The 14977-nt window shown below is 35.4% G+C and overlaps 1 protein-coding gene across 4 annotated transcripts; it reads right to left on the minus strand.

Annotated features, from left to right (window-relative positions):
- Positions 1-3683: 3683 nt before the first annotated feature.
- LOC132059452 (TGACG-sequence-specific DNA-binding protein TGA-1A-like) lies at positions 3684-10613 on the minus strand. 4 transcript variants are annotated; one of them, XM_059452074.1, is made up of 9 exons: positions 10089-10613; positions 8555-8679; positions 8311-8381; positions 7976-8035; positions 7771-7848; positions 7588-7651; positions 6397-6668; positions 5101-5328; positions 3684-4611 (listed from the first exon to the last, which is right to left on the minus strand). In XM_059452074.1, the coding sequence occupies exons 2-9, from the start codon at positions 8667-8669 to the stop codon at positions 4459-4461; spliced, it is 1041 nt and encodes a 346-aa protein (XP_059308057.1). In that variant the 5' UTR covers positions 8670-8679; positions 10089-10613; the 3' UTR covers positions 3684-4458. The 4 variants fall into 4 exon arrangements, with proteins under 4 accessions (XP_059308057.1, XP_059308056.1, XP_059308054.1 ...); XM_059452073.1 differs by having other exon boundaries at positions 8311-8385; positions 8511-8679; XM_059452071.1 differs by having other exon boundaries at positions 8311-8385; positions 8478-8679.
- Between the last annotated feature and the right edge of the window lie 4364 nt (positions 10614-14977).

Genomic DNA, 14977 nt, shown 5'->3' on the forward strand with positions numbered 1-14977 from the left:
TTGCGGGCCTTACCGGACATAGCGTTCTAACCACCCTCGATCCACGTTGTTCGTTTTGGAAAAAATCGGGTTCCGACCTCGCTTGGCGAGCTTTATCACACCCCATCGGAATAGCCTCGGGGAATATAACCGGATGAAATGCGTCATCATGAATTCCCTATTAACGCTGTTGGCCAATAACCGGAGGTAGGCCACGGTCTTTCATATAATCGGACCAATTTGGGCCAGGGTCACATTACGTCCAGACCACGTCTCCGAAATAACGGGTCGATTTCGGACGAGCTTGAGCGTAAATGGATAGGTGTAAACATACGAAACTTCTCTGTGATCGGTGATAGATTCGTCGGGCTCGGGGCTAACACTTGCTTTTGATCGTTATCCCATCCGCAGTCGACCCGAACCTGGTCAAGTTTATCCTCGGTAATAGACGAAGGATATCGCCTTACATCAAAACCTCTATCCGCGATCGGAGAAGGCTTCTCGACTTTAAATTCTTTGTTGTAGTTGGGTTTGGATGGCCCTATGTCCAAAGCGGTAGGTTCAACGAAGGTTTTTCCCTTGGGTTGTGAGGTTGGCTCGTCTCCCTGAGAAGAAACCGATGGAACATCCTGGGAAGTAGTTTCGGTGTTGGCAGACATTTGGAGAACGCGAAAGAGAAGATTTGAACGAGATGGGAGAGTCAAAATGCAGAAAAGAAAACAATGGAGGGAATGTAACAAGGATGGAAAGAGCGGTTGGATGCAAAGTGACGAATGAAAAAGGTTGCAAATGTGCACTTTCGATCAAAATAATGAGATGAAGTTGACAAGTTGATTTCTGAATGATCAAATGATCAAAGAAAAGAATTGGAGAAACAACCAGACGAGCAGAAAAATGAAATGAAGAAGTGAGAATGTTGAAGGAATGAAAATGGTAAAGTGAAGGGGTTAAGGGCCTTATATAGGCATGGAAACTGTAGCGGTTACGCAGCGCGGCCAATCGGTGGCGCCACGTGTCCCATAATTAATGAGTCGTGATACGAGGTGACGTGCGTTATGGCGGTTCAGAATTCGGCGGCCGTTCCGAGACAGGCAGCGTGGCCGTCGACGGAAGGGACGTGACATAAACATTCCCGCCAAAAATCAAAAGATAAGAACGAGCTTATGAAACCATAGGTTTTGTGACTTATCCTTCTAGTTGCTACGGTAAAACTACGGTCGGAAAGTGTGGGACTATGCGTATACGGTAAAAAAATCGGATATATGCGAAATAGGTGAGACCGAGTAGAGGGTATGATCAAATGAGCATGAGTATGATCAGTCTTTTCTTCGGGCAGGGATTACAGGATGTGGAACGTCACGAGAAAAGAGAAGTAACTGCGGTAGTCGGTGTCTCCGGATCAAACTCGGCTGATATGATTGAATGCTACCGAGGTTTCTATACGAAGTCAAAGTTCTCATAAGTAGTTAGTCGGGTCTCTTCGTATCAAAATGAACATGGCCGTTGGTCGGATTAACCGGTTCTGTACCCACGCGTCGAACCGTTCTGTCATTTTCAGACCGACAACCGCTCTCCTTATCCTTTTGTGATTTTCTATTCTAAAAGGGCTTTGTATTGTATGTAAGGCCCGTGAGGCAAAACTATAAATAGAGGACATTTTGCCGTGGGCAAAACTATAAATAGGGACATTTCTCTTTTAGGGGGTTAGCTTTTTTGAGATCGACATTGTAATAGAAATTTATATTGAAGCTCTCTCTCTCTCGGATTTTAGTCGGATCTACGGTGTTCTTTGGCTTTGTTATCCACTAATACAATATATTATCATATATATATATATATATATATATATATATATATATATATATATATATATATATATATATATATATATATATTCTCACACATTACAGCATACGAACCTATACATACTTCACATCAACCCAAAGTAGGTTAAAATTTATCCACATATCCTATACCTCACTTACAAATTCAATTGTCACCCAATTTCGGGGTAAACAAACTTAATAAGTAACACTAAGATATTGACCATTTTGGACCAAATCATATCTGTGAAATTGCAAAACCTTCAATATTAACTCTGAGCATGTTCTAATAAGATTATGTCGAATCTTAGGGCCTCTTTGGGCATACAACTCTTTACTTTTTTCAATTGATTTAAAAAGACTGTTTGATTGTATATTATAGTCAACTTCTCACTCCAATTTGTGTTGAGCTTTTAGTTTGAATTACTAATTCTATCACTTTTTCAAGTAAAAAAAACACTCTCGTACAAAAATTCAAACAATTTTTTTCAAATAAATGCATGTCTAAGTAAAACTTCAATTTTAGTACCTTTTATCATCTTAACTTCAAATATAGTTTTTTTCGAATATCACCAAATCCAGGTCCAAACGCGTACTTAAAGAATCTTAAGTTCGAGTCAATCCCTTCAATGGGGATCAAAATTCCATTTTCTAGATGATAAGAAAGCGTAAAACTGTAAAAAGGCCTATTCAATTTGTGGAATTCATCTGTAAAAAGTAGGGGTGTTCACGGTTTGGTTAAAAATTGATCCAATTCGAAAACAAAATCAAACTGACTAAATAAACCGATATTTACTTGGGTTAGGTTTGGTTTGGTATTGAATTTTTAAAAATCGATAATATTTGATTTGGTTTTGATTTTACCATAAGCAAACCGAATCAAACCAACAACATTTATACATATACAATATATTATTTTTAAAAATACTTTTAAATAATTTATATACTTTTTAAGCAAAAAATTATTTATCTTTAATAGGCTAATGAACTTTATACCTTTAGTCAATTTTAAAAAGAAATCCATGAATTCAAACTCATGTATTCAAAGAAACAACTATATGAGATTTACCTAGATTTATTTTTTGTATTTCTTATAAACTTTATTCACTTAATTAAAATCATAAATCCTAAGACATTTTCTCCATAATGCAAGAAACTATAGCTATCACAATAAAAGGGTAATAACGGATTATAAGTTGGAAAATGATAGAAAATTCTCTCCTAATTGTAGGAAAAGGAGAAATACCCTTAATTTTCTTAAAAACTGAGCCAAACCGATGGATATGTATTATATTTGGTTTAGTTTGGTTTTAATAATTAAAAACACGTGACGCTAGTTTGGTTTGGTTTGGATTTTAACCCAAGCCAGCATTAAAACCGACCGTACGAACACCCCTAGCAAAAAGCTAGTGACTTCTTTCATGTCATTAACTAGAACTTGCACGAGGTATCATGGTGGAGCCTATCTTCTGTTCGGTTCTTGGGTCCACATTGTGTCGATAGCCATTCAAATCACCTCCTCAAGCTTGCCTAACCTAATTGTGTGTGAGCAATCCATTGTGTCATGTTTTTAAGCTCGATATGTCTATTGTAGAGATTGTTCGGTTAGTAGATTTATTAAAAAGGATGTGATCTAGTTAGAAATTGTACTTTGCAATATAACAGAACTAGTGTAGAGAAATGTGTTGAACTTACCGCAAGATTATGTTAACGAATACTGAAATAGTTATAGAAATGAAGACAGGACTGTTAAGGGCAGATCGGCGCTCAAAAGTATCTCATTTCATGGTTCGAACACGTGACTTAAGTCACACAAAGACAATTTTACCATTGTTCAAACTCTCGGAGAACAAATATAGCTGATTGTAGTATGAGGAAGTGTAGAGAAAAACAAGCTGTAATAACATGATCAACAGAACGCAATTCAACAAAAACAACAGAGACAACTAACAAAGAGCTTATTGAACTTGAATCTAGAAGTCCTACATCTCTCCTTGGCTATCACCCCAACAGAGAGCAGATAAAGTCGGGAACCATCAATTACATTAAAAGCAGTAACAAGCCGAGTATTACGACTACAAGAGGAGCAGCAAAGCTGAACTTGCCCATTGCCTCGGAGTAAACAGCGAACTTTAATAATTTGGAATATGCCACAGCTGAACTCGGTATTAACAGGGTCTGGACAACCAACAATATTTTTGGAAGAAAATCTGCAGAAATTAGCATGTATGTGCAAATTTTCCACAACATAATATTGCTCATGCCATATTGCTTTCTTTCTTTTATAGCAGTTGTTCATCTGCAAAGCATTCAAAAATTGCTTGGCATATCATCGCTCCCATCATAGACAATTAAATACAGAGAGGCACCATAACTTGGAGTAACTTTCATCTCGCAAGAGTTCCTAGATAACCTCTCAAGACCATATTGATTTACAATCATCAAAACCAATGTGAAAAGATGAAAAATGCAATTTCAAATTTCCAATTACAGCATACCAGAACTTATATACAGATTTCAATCAGGGACGAAGCAGTATCCGAACGGGCGCCAGCTGATATTATGTTCCATCTTTTACTGGCAACAAGAGGCAGATTTAGCCCACACAGCTTTGATTGGCAAAGTTGAAACCCCTGGGTAGCTCTTTCTTACTTCTTTAAGTCGGTTCAGAAGGACGACCGGACCAAAGTGAGCTTAGTGCCCGAAGACGTTTAAAGTACTCTCCTAAGGCAAGGAGACCCTGAGCTGATTGTTGGGGAGTCAGTATGCAGGACATTTGTAGTAGGGTTTCTCGGCGAAGATGATCTGCCTGTTACCAGAAACAGATTTTTTTTTTGAGTTGGCAGAATGAGTCAAGTATGACCATGAATAAAAAGCAGCTCAAATACGCTAGACCTCTCTATAACAACATTTCACCATAACAACCATGTTTTATGTGGAATTGATCTTTCATGTTATGTTCTCTTATGTGTTTTCTATAACAACATTTCGCTATAACAGCCAAAAAATGCCGGACAAACGACACTATTATAGAGAGGTTTGACTGTAGTTGAACTTGCACTCACACACTTAAAAGCATAAAAACTTCAACTCCTAATTCTTGAATAAAACATCCCAAGGTTATGTGGATTTTGCACGTATCAAGCTATCTAATCATTTCTTTCCTGTAAAAATTGCATTACTCAGTTACAGAGTGCACACATACTTGGGCTGTATCTCAGGTAAAGTTGCAAAAACCATTAAGTCTAGATTTCCGATTAGAAAAAAGGAAGCAAAACCAAAACAATTGACATATTACCTGATTTACAAATCTAACAAGAGCTTCCAACTTCTCAATGGTAGCGGCCATCTGTGGAAGGATAATTCCGTCGCCTAGTGTACCAGCTGCAACAGCCTCAACAAGAATCTGGTGGAGTTTTACCATACCTTGGGACAACGCATCTTCTGCCTGCTGACAGGATTGGGTGAGGTTGTGAACCTCCCGGCCTTGCTGTTCTGTCAATGGCTCCATATGTGGCGTGAGAACCTATACATACCAAAGGATCATGTATAAGCACTTTCCTTAACAGAAAACTTCAGAATTAAACCGCCAAGACAGCCAAAGGAAAAACAAAAATACTGATCATCTGCTAATGGATTTGCTTCAACTCTCAAAGGGATTAGACATTGACTAGGTATCAAACATCAACCAGGTAGTGGTTCTTATCGAGTCCACTAAAATGACCAAATTCTCTTTGATATTAGGCAAGAAAAAATTTGTGATACCCACTTCTACACCCTCTCACAATTGTTTTCATTTTTACAGTTAAATCTTATTTATGAGTCGTCAGATCGGACGGATAAGAGGGAGGTGTCCAAAACAAGTTTTGGAATACCAAGGCTCCATAATAATTTTTGAAACAAAAAAGTTGCTTCTTTCTTGGTGTGCAGCAGGGGATGCCATACTAACAGAAGATTATCTGACAAAGAGTAGGATCAAAATTGTGAGTTTGGGCTGCATCTATAAAAAATCTGAAGAAAATACTGAGTTGTTGTCATGTTGGTGAACTGTTGTATTCTCATTGTTCAACAGAAAGAAATAGAAGATTGTTTCAAAATGGTAAGATTTTCTTTTGTCTTGTGAAAAGAGAGAATACGATGTTTGTGTAGACGACTGGCAAACTTGCTAGATGCTTATAGACTCATTTTGAGTCACATAAACAACTTGTACATAGTTCTGAGACCATCTTGTGTTTATTGACAAAAATTTTGACTTATCAAAAACTTTAAAAGAAAAAAAATTAAAAAAGAAGCTAGTTTGGCAGAGAATCCTTGAGCAAACATGACAATAGAAAAACTAAGTTATTGAAGCCCACAGATTTCGACATGTGCAGGATCTAAGGGAAGATTAATCAAACAAAATCACATCACCCATATTTCATATTTATTCAAACAACAATACAGACAAAGTTCTAACAGAATTTTAAGCTGACATTGAAGATTTGTGGCCTTGTGTGATCCAAATTAACTTGCAAGTGAATCATCAACAGACAGATTTTTCAATGAACAGGAAGTTAGACACTGTTATGGCAAGTTATACTAGAGGAATCATCACCTTTAGAAGTTCGGAGGGACGAAACCCTCCAATCCAAAAGAACAAACGCTCAGCTGATGTCTTCCATGTGCCAGACATAAGGTAGAGGACATCGGTATTTGCGGCTGTAGCTTTCAAGCGAAAGAGATCAATATAGTGATTCAAGCAACCCTCCACAAGAATGGGCAATTCAATTTCACCAATTTGGGAAAGCAAAGCACTCCTTAATTCATCTGTTTGTCTATCTTGCTCTTCCACCCAATGACCATACTCCATTTCAAACGTAGTTATTCCTGCAAAATCGACAAGTTAGGCTAAAGTTCAAACAAGAAAATGGACATGAAACAATAAAGAGGAAGAGGAAAAGAAAGCGAAGCACGTTGAAAATTCGAAGTCAAACGGTATAATAATAAGAATGCATCAAGCCAACTACAGCAAATCAAAGTATCAAAAGAGCATGTGTTCCCATGCATATAACTATCATTTCTGACCATATTCTTAACTCATTTTGGTGGCATATTAAAGTTATTAAAGCACTTGAACAAACATCATAGTTGTGCATAGGAGAATTTCTTTTCTTCGCTAAGTTATTTCTAGCTGATATTCTCTTGACTATTTCCCTTTTTCATTTAAGAGATTTTTCATAGGGAAAAAACGCGATCAAGGTAAGGGGGAGGAACAAAGAAGGGTGAAAGGAGGAAGAAGGAGAAGTATTTAGTTATTGAAGTACTGGTAAAATGCAAGGTGCAAAAGGAGGATTAGAATGGTGCCACAGAATGTTTTTACTACAGGAAAGCTCAGGTAAATTCTAAAGAACTTTATATTCATCATATGAGAAGTGTAGCTAAAAGGAAAAAAGAAACTGTAATTCCAACAGGGGAAGCAAATTAATGCCATCTTCAGTAATCACCCATATGAAAGTCATGATAAATAGAGATCGAACAATAATCACCCATATGCAGGTCATGATAAACAGTGATCAAACTAGTTAACAGAGAGAGCTTAGCAGCAAACATACAGACCAAAGCTTATTAAAAATAGAATTCAACAATAACAACAAAATAGAGACCTCACCTCCAATCCTTACTGAGAAAACTTTGTAAAATCAAATAGCAAGTCCATTTACAAAATTTAGGAAATGCACTTCAAACATATCAATCTACTTACTATTAGTGATATTCAGATACAACAAGCCAGCATCAATCTACACACCTGAATTTGCAGTTCCAGAGCAACCTATCTGACTAGCATCTAAACCACCACCTACATATAGACCCTGTTGCAAAAATGTTTGTTGATTAGTTATACTTCTTTCATCCCAGAAAGCAAAATGTTTTGACATCAATAGCTAAAAAAGATCCAATATCTTAGACGTCGAAGCAAATTTTTCTTTACCTGTTGTCTAGCACGATCTAGTTCTTGTTCCAACTGAAGCAGCTTCAGTTTACTACTTTCCAACTGCTGAACGTAGGCCTGCGTAACACAGTGTAAATTTAGAATATTGATGTCTCAATCAGAACAAGATTTTGACTTCTTTGAAAAGACATAATGAAATGGCTCAGAAATTCTGGGTAATGAATGAACAAAATTCAAGTGATACCTTCTTCCGTAAACGACTTTTACGAGCAGCCTCACGGTTTTGTGCAAGCCGTCTATGCACCTATATATGAAGCTACAGTATTAAGCAATCGCTTCTAAAGATGTGAGGTTTCATTGCCATGAAAAGGACAACGAAAAATGAAACAGGAAACTAAAGCAATCATGCAGATGACAAATCCATTATATAAGCAAACTACAAAGAGAAGATCTTGAATCAATGCAAGAAAGCCCCGTAACATGCGTATTTAAGAATGTTTCCTGCATACTTTAATAACAAATATCCACTGGGAGTTGTGTAAAAAGAAAAAGCAGATAAAATATAGAAAATATCTTTACCTTTTCGATACGTTTATTTGTTTCTGGTTCATATCTGCTAGACGTTCCAACTGTTCCATGTGAAGGTTCCTCTGTCTAGACACAATAATTATGTTAATTAGCAAAACTAAAACAAAGAAAGATGTGAAAACAAAAGTCAAAAGGAAAAAGAAAGAAAAAGTTTGTACCTCATTGTCTAGTCTTTTGTCCATAATAGGCACCTCGTTCTCCAGGCAATTATCGACGTCAAAAATCAAGGTCGCACCCGTATCTGGGAAACTGCTATCTTTGAAATCTCCCCACATGCCAATTTGATGGATTGGGTCACATATACCCATCCTTTTAGAGGCAACAAATTGAGTATATGTTGAAGAATTCATTGTCTTTGGACTGCCATTAGTAAGAAACAAGTCAGTTATTAATTGTCAAGAAATTAGGCAAGTGGCATATGCTAATTTTTATGGTACATAAAGAAAGAGGCAAGAAATGAGAAGCAACAGAAAATTTGTAGGGAACAACATCCACGGAACCTATGTTTGGAGTACTGAATTTCTTTTACAACACTGACACTAAAATTATCTAATCCAATAGGCATATAATGGCATTAGTTTAGATTAGCTGGTACTTCTTGCAAAAGCTAAATATGCAACATAGATTTTTGAGTAAATTGCCAATGCAAAAGCTAAATATGCAACATATATCCTCAAATACACATTCTGGGCAATGGTTACTTTCCCACATAATTCTCAAAGCCACACATCTCAATGATTTCCAGAATATCATATCCATGATGTTCCATTCTCTTATGAAGATGAAGAAGGCTTCAACGATAGTAAAAATCTTAGAGCTTTTACTCAAACATCAGATCCATCAACTGGATTTGACCGAAAAACAATTCCACAAACGTATCGACAGGATTTGATCGGAAAGCACTGCCACACAGAGAATGAAGAGGTGTACAAGACCGAGAAAACATGATTTGACTTTAAAAGTGACCACCGGTAATGAAAAAAGCTGTGAAAGTTATGCTATAAAAGAATACAGATTCTCCGATAGCATCGACAATTTCATTAAGAATGTACAAACACCAAATTCAAGTAGCTTTTTTATTACCAACTTCCAATAAAAGGCCATTTCAACAACTCCCTGTCCTTTTTGTGGTGTCTGTTTGTTACATAACATTATACCATCCAAGAAAGGAGTGGAAAAAAAGTCAAGGAAACAAGTTCATGTTTTGAAGTCATCAAAAAGCAAATCCAACAGCTAAAGCCAATCAAAAAGAGTTGATCTTTCCTTAAACTCGAACTCAACAAACCAAAGAATAGCATCAAAGTCTAACAAAACAATCAAAGGAGCTTCACACCCAAAAAAGCAATTTAAAACAAGCTTTATTGTCTCAAATTTCTTGTCCAAAAATCATGCACTTAGCATACAAACTTAAAACTGAATCATAAAATGAAAAAAGTCTCCATTTCTTCTTCAGGCAAGAATACAGTTCAATTACAGAGAAAAGGGTGAAAGGTCAAACAAGCTAACTTATTATAACCAATCAGACAATAAATGAAAAGAACGAACAAATGACTGTTCTGGCAATAAAGACTCAAACTTTAAACTAAAAGGGGTTAAAAAGGACTACCAAATAAGGTAAAACTTCAAACCAACAAATCAAATTCAACTTTCCAAACCATTTGATGCATTAAATGCTTAAAAAGCTTTACTTTCTTCTATTCTTTCTATGTCTTTCCAAGTAACCAAACCAAACAAAAACAGTACATACATGTTAGAAAGGTAAAACAAACCTTAAAGACAACAACAGGAAAATCTTCAAATCCCTCAGCCTTAACAAAAATCAATACTCCAAAAGAAGTTGTAATTTTGTCTGCTTTAATTTATTTGGTTGAAGAAGAAAAAATGAATAGAATCTTGTCTTTTCAAAATTCCAATAACATCAAATCAAGAAAGCAAATACCCAATTAACTATAGCTCTAAATATACTCAAAAAAGGTCACTCACTTTCATATATGAGAGGTTTGTATACATAAGAGAGAATTTCTTTTCTACATGGGTATGTTTGAAAATGGGGTTAATGGGTATCTATACCCATTGGGATAGATATATATATATATAATATATATAAATATCAGTAGTAGAAATATAGTGTGTATTGTTATTGTTGTTGCTATCATGTGCTACAGTTGAAACAAGATTAGAATCTTGAGAATGAGAACTTGTCATATTTCCACTATTTAAAAAAATAAAAAATAAAGATTTTTTTATTTTGCTTGTGGGGGTTTCTAACACCACCTCCCAGGGTGGTTGGTGTCTCCGGTTGACCACCATTGGGGTTGGAGTGGGGTGGGGTTGGGCGTGGGTGAATATGCTCACTCATGTGTTTATAATACTCCCTTTGCTCTATTTTGCTTGTTCACTATTTTTTAAAATGTCCATTTTTTTTTATCCAATTTAAACAAATTAAAATAGAGTTTATCACTTAATTCCTAATTTATTCTTAGTAGTATTAGCAATAATAATTTTTTATTGCATTTCCTAAAATATTAAATTTACGACTATAATTTAAAGACATATCATTTTATTATTTTTAAAGAATGTATCGAGTCAAACATGAACAAGTACTTCTTCTGCCCATTTTTACTTATTCAGTATATTAAAAATAGATGTTCATTTTTACTTGTCCCAATTAGAAAAATCAATAGATAATTTATTATTTCATACTTATTTCATCCTTATTATAAATCATGTCAGTTTGATTTTTTTAAAATCAAATAATACTAATTGGGTAGATAGACGTAGTGAAATCTAACCTTTATATCCAGCAGGGCGGGTTGCTTGAGTGAAAACCACTGACGATTGCATAACTTTAAAGTATATTTGATCCATTTCAATTATTTAAATAATTTATAATAATTAAGAGTGATGTATATATCAAAATTGTTATTTTATAAATTGTTACCCAAAAATTGCGTCAAGTCAAACACATATTTCTATTATATATAAGTGGCAAAGAGAATGAACACAGTATTGATAAATTGTATAAAAAGCTGTTTAAAGTTGTACACTAAATTCGAACTTATTTCAATTGTACATGGGCATATCCGTTGCATTGATGTCTGCACGCGCTTGAGACGGAAACATTTAGGATTTAGCCATTTCTACATTTTGCTGTGTTAGCTGGCATTGGTGGCGACATAAGGGAAAAACTATGTTATGATGTTGTCATATTGCATTAAAATAATAATTAAAACAAATTAGGGGTTTACTCTATTGATAATTGGATTCTAGAATATTCATGGAAATAAATTTTGTTTTTATATCAGGTAACTTCGTCCTAAAAGTTAACAAGTTAGATTCAAATCCTCTAATAATAAAAAAAAGGTTTTGATGTGTGTTTAATTTAATATCAATGTTGATGTTTAAGGAAAAAATTACTCGTGTTTCGTTTATACCCAAGATAATAAATGTCACTTACTTGCAAGTTGCAATCTTGTAGTGTGAACTAGACAAGTAAGCGGCATGATATGTGTTACAGTGTTGGTAAAAGATTTTAAATGAACATTTGTTTACTTGATTACAGATTTACAGTTAAGCTTACATCACACATAAACCTAACTTTTAAGCAATTCAATATTGTCGATGTATTGTTCCATTCACATAACGCTTTTAACTTTCTCTCTTTTTTATCGAAGCTATCTTCTAAAAGCAAACTCCAACTTTAGCTCAATCTTTATTTCGAATTTTAGTTTTAGTTTTAGATTTAGTTGTTACTTGAGTTAAAATTTTAATAATTAAATGTTAGTTCCTAGAGCTACTTAAAATTGATCCAAGCATTAAGTGTGGGTGAATTTTTTTTCCATTTTTGTCCTCCTTACTTTTTTTAAAACCATTAGTGTTAATTTCTTCTTATCAATAAAAATGCAGCTACTTATTTTCACCAATGCATAATGTAAATATTATAAATATTTCTATTTTTGACAAAACACCTATATTTAGCTTGTTTTATATGATACTATTATTTATTAAAGAGTCGTCTAGTTTTTTATATGAGTATCATTTTTTCAACTGTATGCATATTTGATAATTGAAAAAAATAGATGCATAAAAGCTAGGTGTACGATGGAAAGGTGGAACTCAAGTGAGAAAGAAGATACTACAAGGAAAGCAATGGAGCATGAAATCTGGTGGCAAATCAAAGGGGAACCTCCAATATTTGGTATGAAAATTGGACCAAATTGGGTGCTTTGCACTATGTGGCTCCTATTGTTTATCCCTTAAATGAAGATCTCGAAGATGTGGCAGATCTCATAGATGGAGGATGTTGGAAAGATCAATTGCTTGATCAATCTTTCCAGATGGAGGATGTTGGAAAGATCAATTACTTAATGAATCTTTCTCAACAGACATAGGGGAGCACATCAAATTAGAAATTCATATAGGAGAACTGGAAGGTAATTGGGACAAGCCTTGGTGGATGCCTACCAGTACAAGAAAGTTTTTTGTAAATAGTGCATGGAACATTGTGAGACAGGGAGAGTAGGAAAAAAAAAACTGATTTTAAAAAGTTGTGGATTAAGGGGGTGCCTTTTAGGATATCCTTCTTTCTATGGAGATTATGGAAAGTTATCCTACCTACTGATGACACATTAATGAGGACAAGTGTAACACCTCGTACCTTCTAACTAAGCTACGTTCATGATTTAGAGACTTAGAAATCAAGACGGGAAGTGTTGGGATTGAAAAATTGGCCTTAAATTGTTAACATGACATTCTACGTCATTTGTACGGGCCATACTTATAGGATGTACCTCACCAGGGAGAAAACAGAACCACTAGAATTTGACACTCCAGTTAAGGGCAAGTTTTACAGGCCGTACTTCTAAGTATGGACCGTACTTTGAAGTACGGTCCGTATTTTCAAGTCGTACCTCACAGACTAAAAATCATGGTTTCTGGAATTTGGAACATGAGGTACGCCCAGATTGTACGGGACGTACAATATTGTACGGGCGTACATGTTGGCCGTACATTTGCCCGACTCAGCAAAAGTATAAATACGAGACTTGAGTTCTTTTTCTTATTTTTCATTCTCTCCAAGCCCTAGAACAAAGTCTTCTTCTCCCACCATCAAGATACACTAAGGTAAGCCTATTCCAAGTCTTTCAAGTTAATTCTAACATGTGTCCATGACTTCTAAATAAGAATCCATTGTTCCTAACCTAGGGTTTTCAAGATAACCCATCACACAGATTCAAGATTAAGGCTTTTGGGATTCTTCTCAAGTTCAGACCATTAGTTACAAGTTTTGGAGCATTAACAGGTATGTAGGGTTTCTATCTACGTGTGGAAACATCATTGTTCTTCCCTACGTCGCGCTCTTCCATGATTATAAGAAATTTCACCAAAACTAGGGTTTTCAGCCATGTTCATGATAACCTTAAGTACACGTACCATGATATATGATGTTGTATTATTAATTCGTTATTGTGTTCTTGATATTCCATTTTGGTTATTGAGAACTTGTTTGTAATCCATGAAAACCCATACTTTGCATTTCATGGGTTCTTAAATGCAAGATATGAACTTTTATATTTATTTTCATAAACTTCTACATGCTTTCATATTTTCATACAATTTATACTATATATCTATCTTCGTGTTATAATACAATCAAGAATCATGTTTACAACCGTGCTTATATAATTCATGGGCTACTAAGCCAATTATATCCATGTTCATGTTTTGGGAGTTGCAAAGATTACCAAGAAGGCTCAGACAGCCTGAAACTACATATGCCAGCGTAGGATAAGGATCGCTCCACCCATTCAGGACGATTCCTTCATGTTTACCATAGCGGGTTATTAGATACATTCATGTATATGTTCATGTCTCATACCCCAGCAAGGTACAGGATGTCTTAGCTGATCGGGCAGAGATCAGACGTCACGTGCTCATGTGGTGGTTACATGCCAGTTATATTAAGGCTCTCCCACTCGAAATGTTTTATTCATGTTATATATATATATATATATTCATGACAGATGATACTAATGTTCATGTTCAGCTTACAGATATAGTTTCAGTTTCAATTCTATCATTTCATGTGTCATGCTTATTTCATTCAGTTGGTTTACATACCAATACAATTCGAATGTACTGACGTCCCTTTTTATTTATCTGGGGGCCTGCATTTCATGATGCATATTTACAGGACGACGGATTAGCTTGTTAGGACTTTGCACGTATCAGCTATTGATGAGCCTCATCTTATTCGGGGTTTTATCTTTATTTATTTATTGTCAATTATGCAGTTAAGGTATGTCGGGGGCCTTGTCCCGGTGAACAATTTAGCAGTCAGACTCATGTCAGAGATTTCATACACTAGACTAGCTCAGTCATCCATGTCAGATGTTCTGAGTCATATAGCCAGTATTGGCTCAGTACTAATTATATTTTCAGACTATTTCCGCATCATGTTTAAATAGTATTTTCATTAGTATTATGATGACTCATGTTATTCAGACTATTCATGTTTTAAAATGTATTCCGCATTAGTACATGTCTCATGTTGATTCAGCAAGCCATGTGGTTCGCTCGGTCACATGCAGCAAGGCACCGAGTGCCGTGTTACGCCCAAGCCATGGTTCGGAACGTGATAATAAGTATACCCATTGTA

This window comes from Lycium ferocissimum, chromosome 6 (genome assembly GCF_029784015.1).
Source record: "Lycium ferocissimum isolate CSIRO_LF1 chromosome 6, AGI_CSIRO_Lferr_CH_V1, whole genome shotgun sequence".
Classification (NCBI taxonomy): Eukaryota; Viridiplantae; Streptophyta; class Magnoliopsida; order Solanales; family Solanaceae; genus Lycium; species Lycium ferocissimum.

Bases quoted from the DNA above. Each gene is read 5' to 3' on its own strand.
- LOC132059452 (XM_059452071.1), bottom strand. From the start codon at position 8,669: ATGAATTCTTCAACATATACTCAATTTGTTGCCTCTAAAAGGATGGGT. The intron at 8,386-8,477 runs GTACAAACTTTT...TATTGTGTCTAG, and splicing joins ACAAAAGACTAGACAATGAG to ACAGAGGAACCTTCACATGG. The intron at 7,652-7,770 runs GTAAAGAAAAAT...TTTTTGCAACAG, and splicing joins TAGATCGTGCTAGACAACAG to GGTCTATATGTAGGTGGTGG.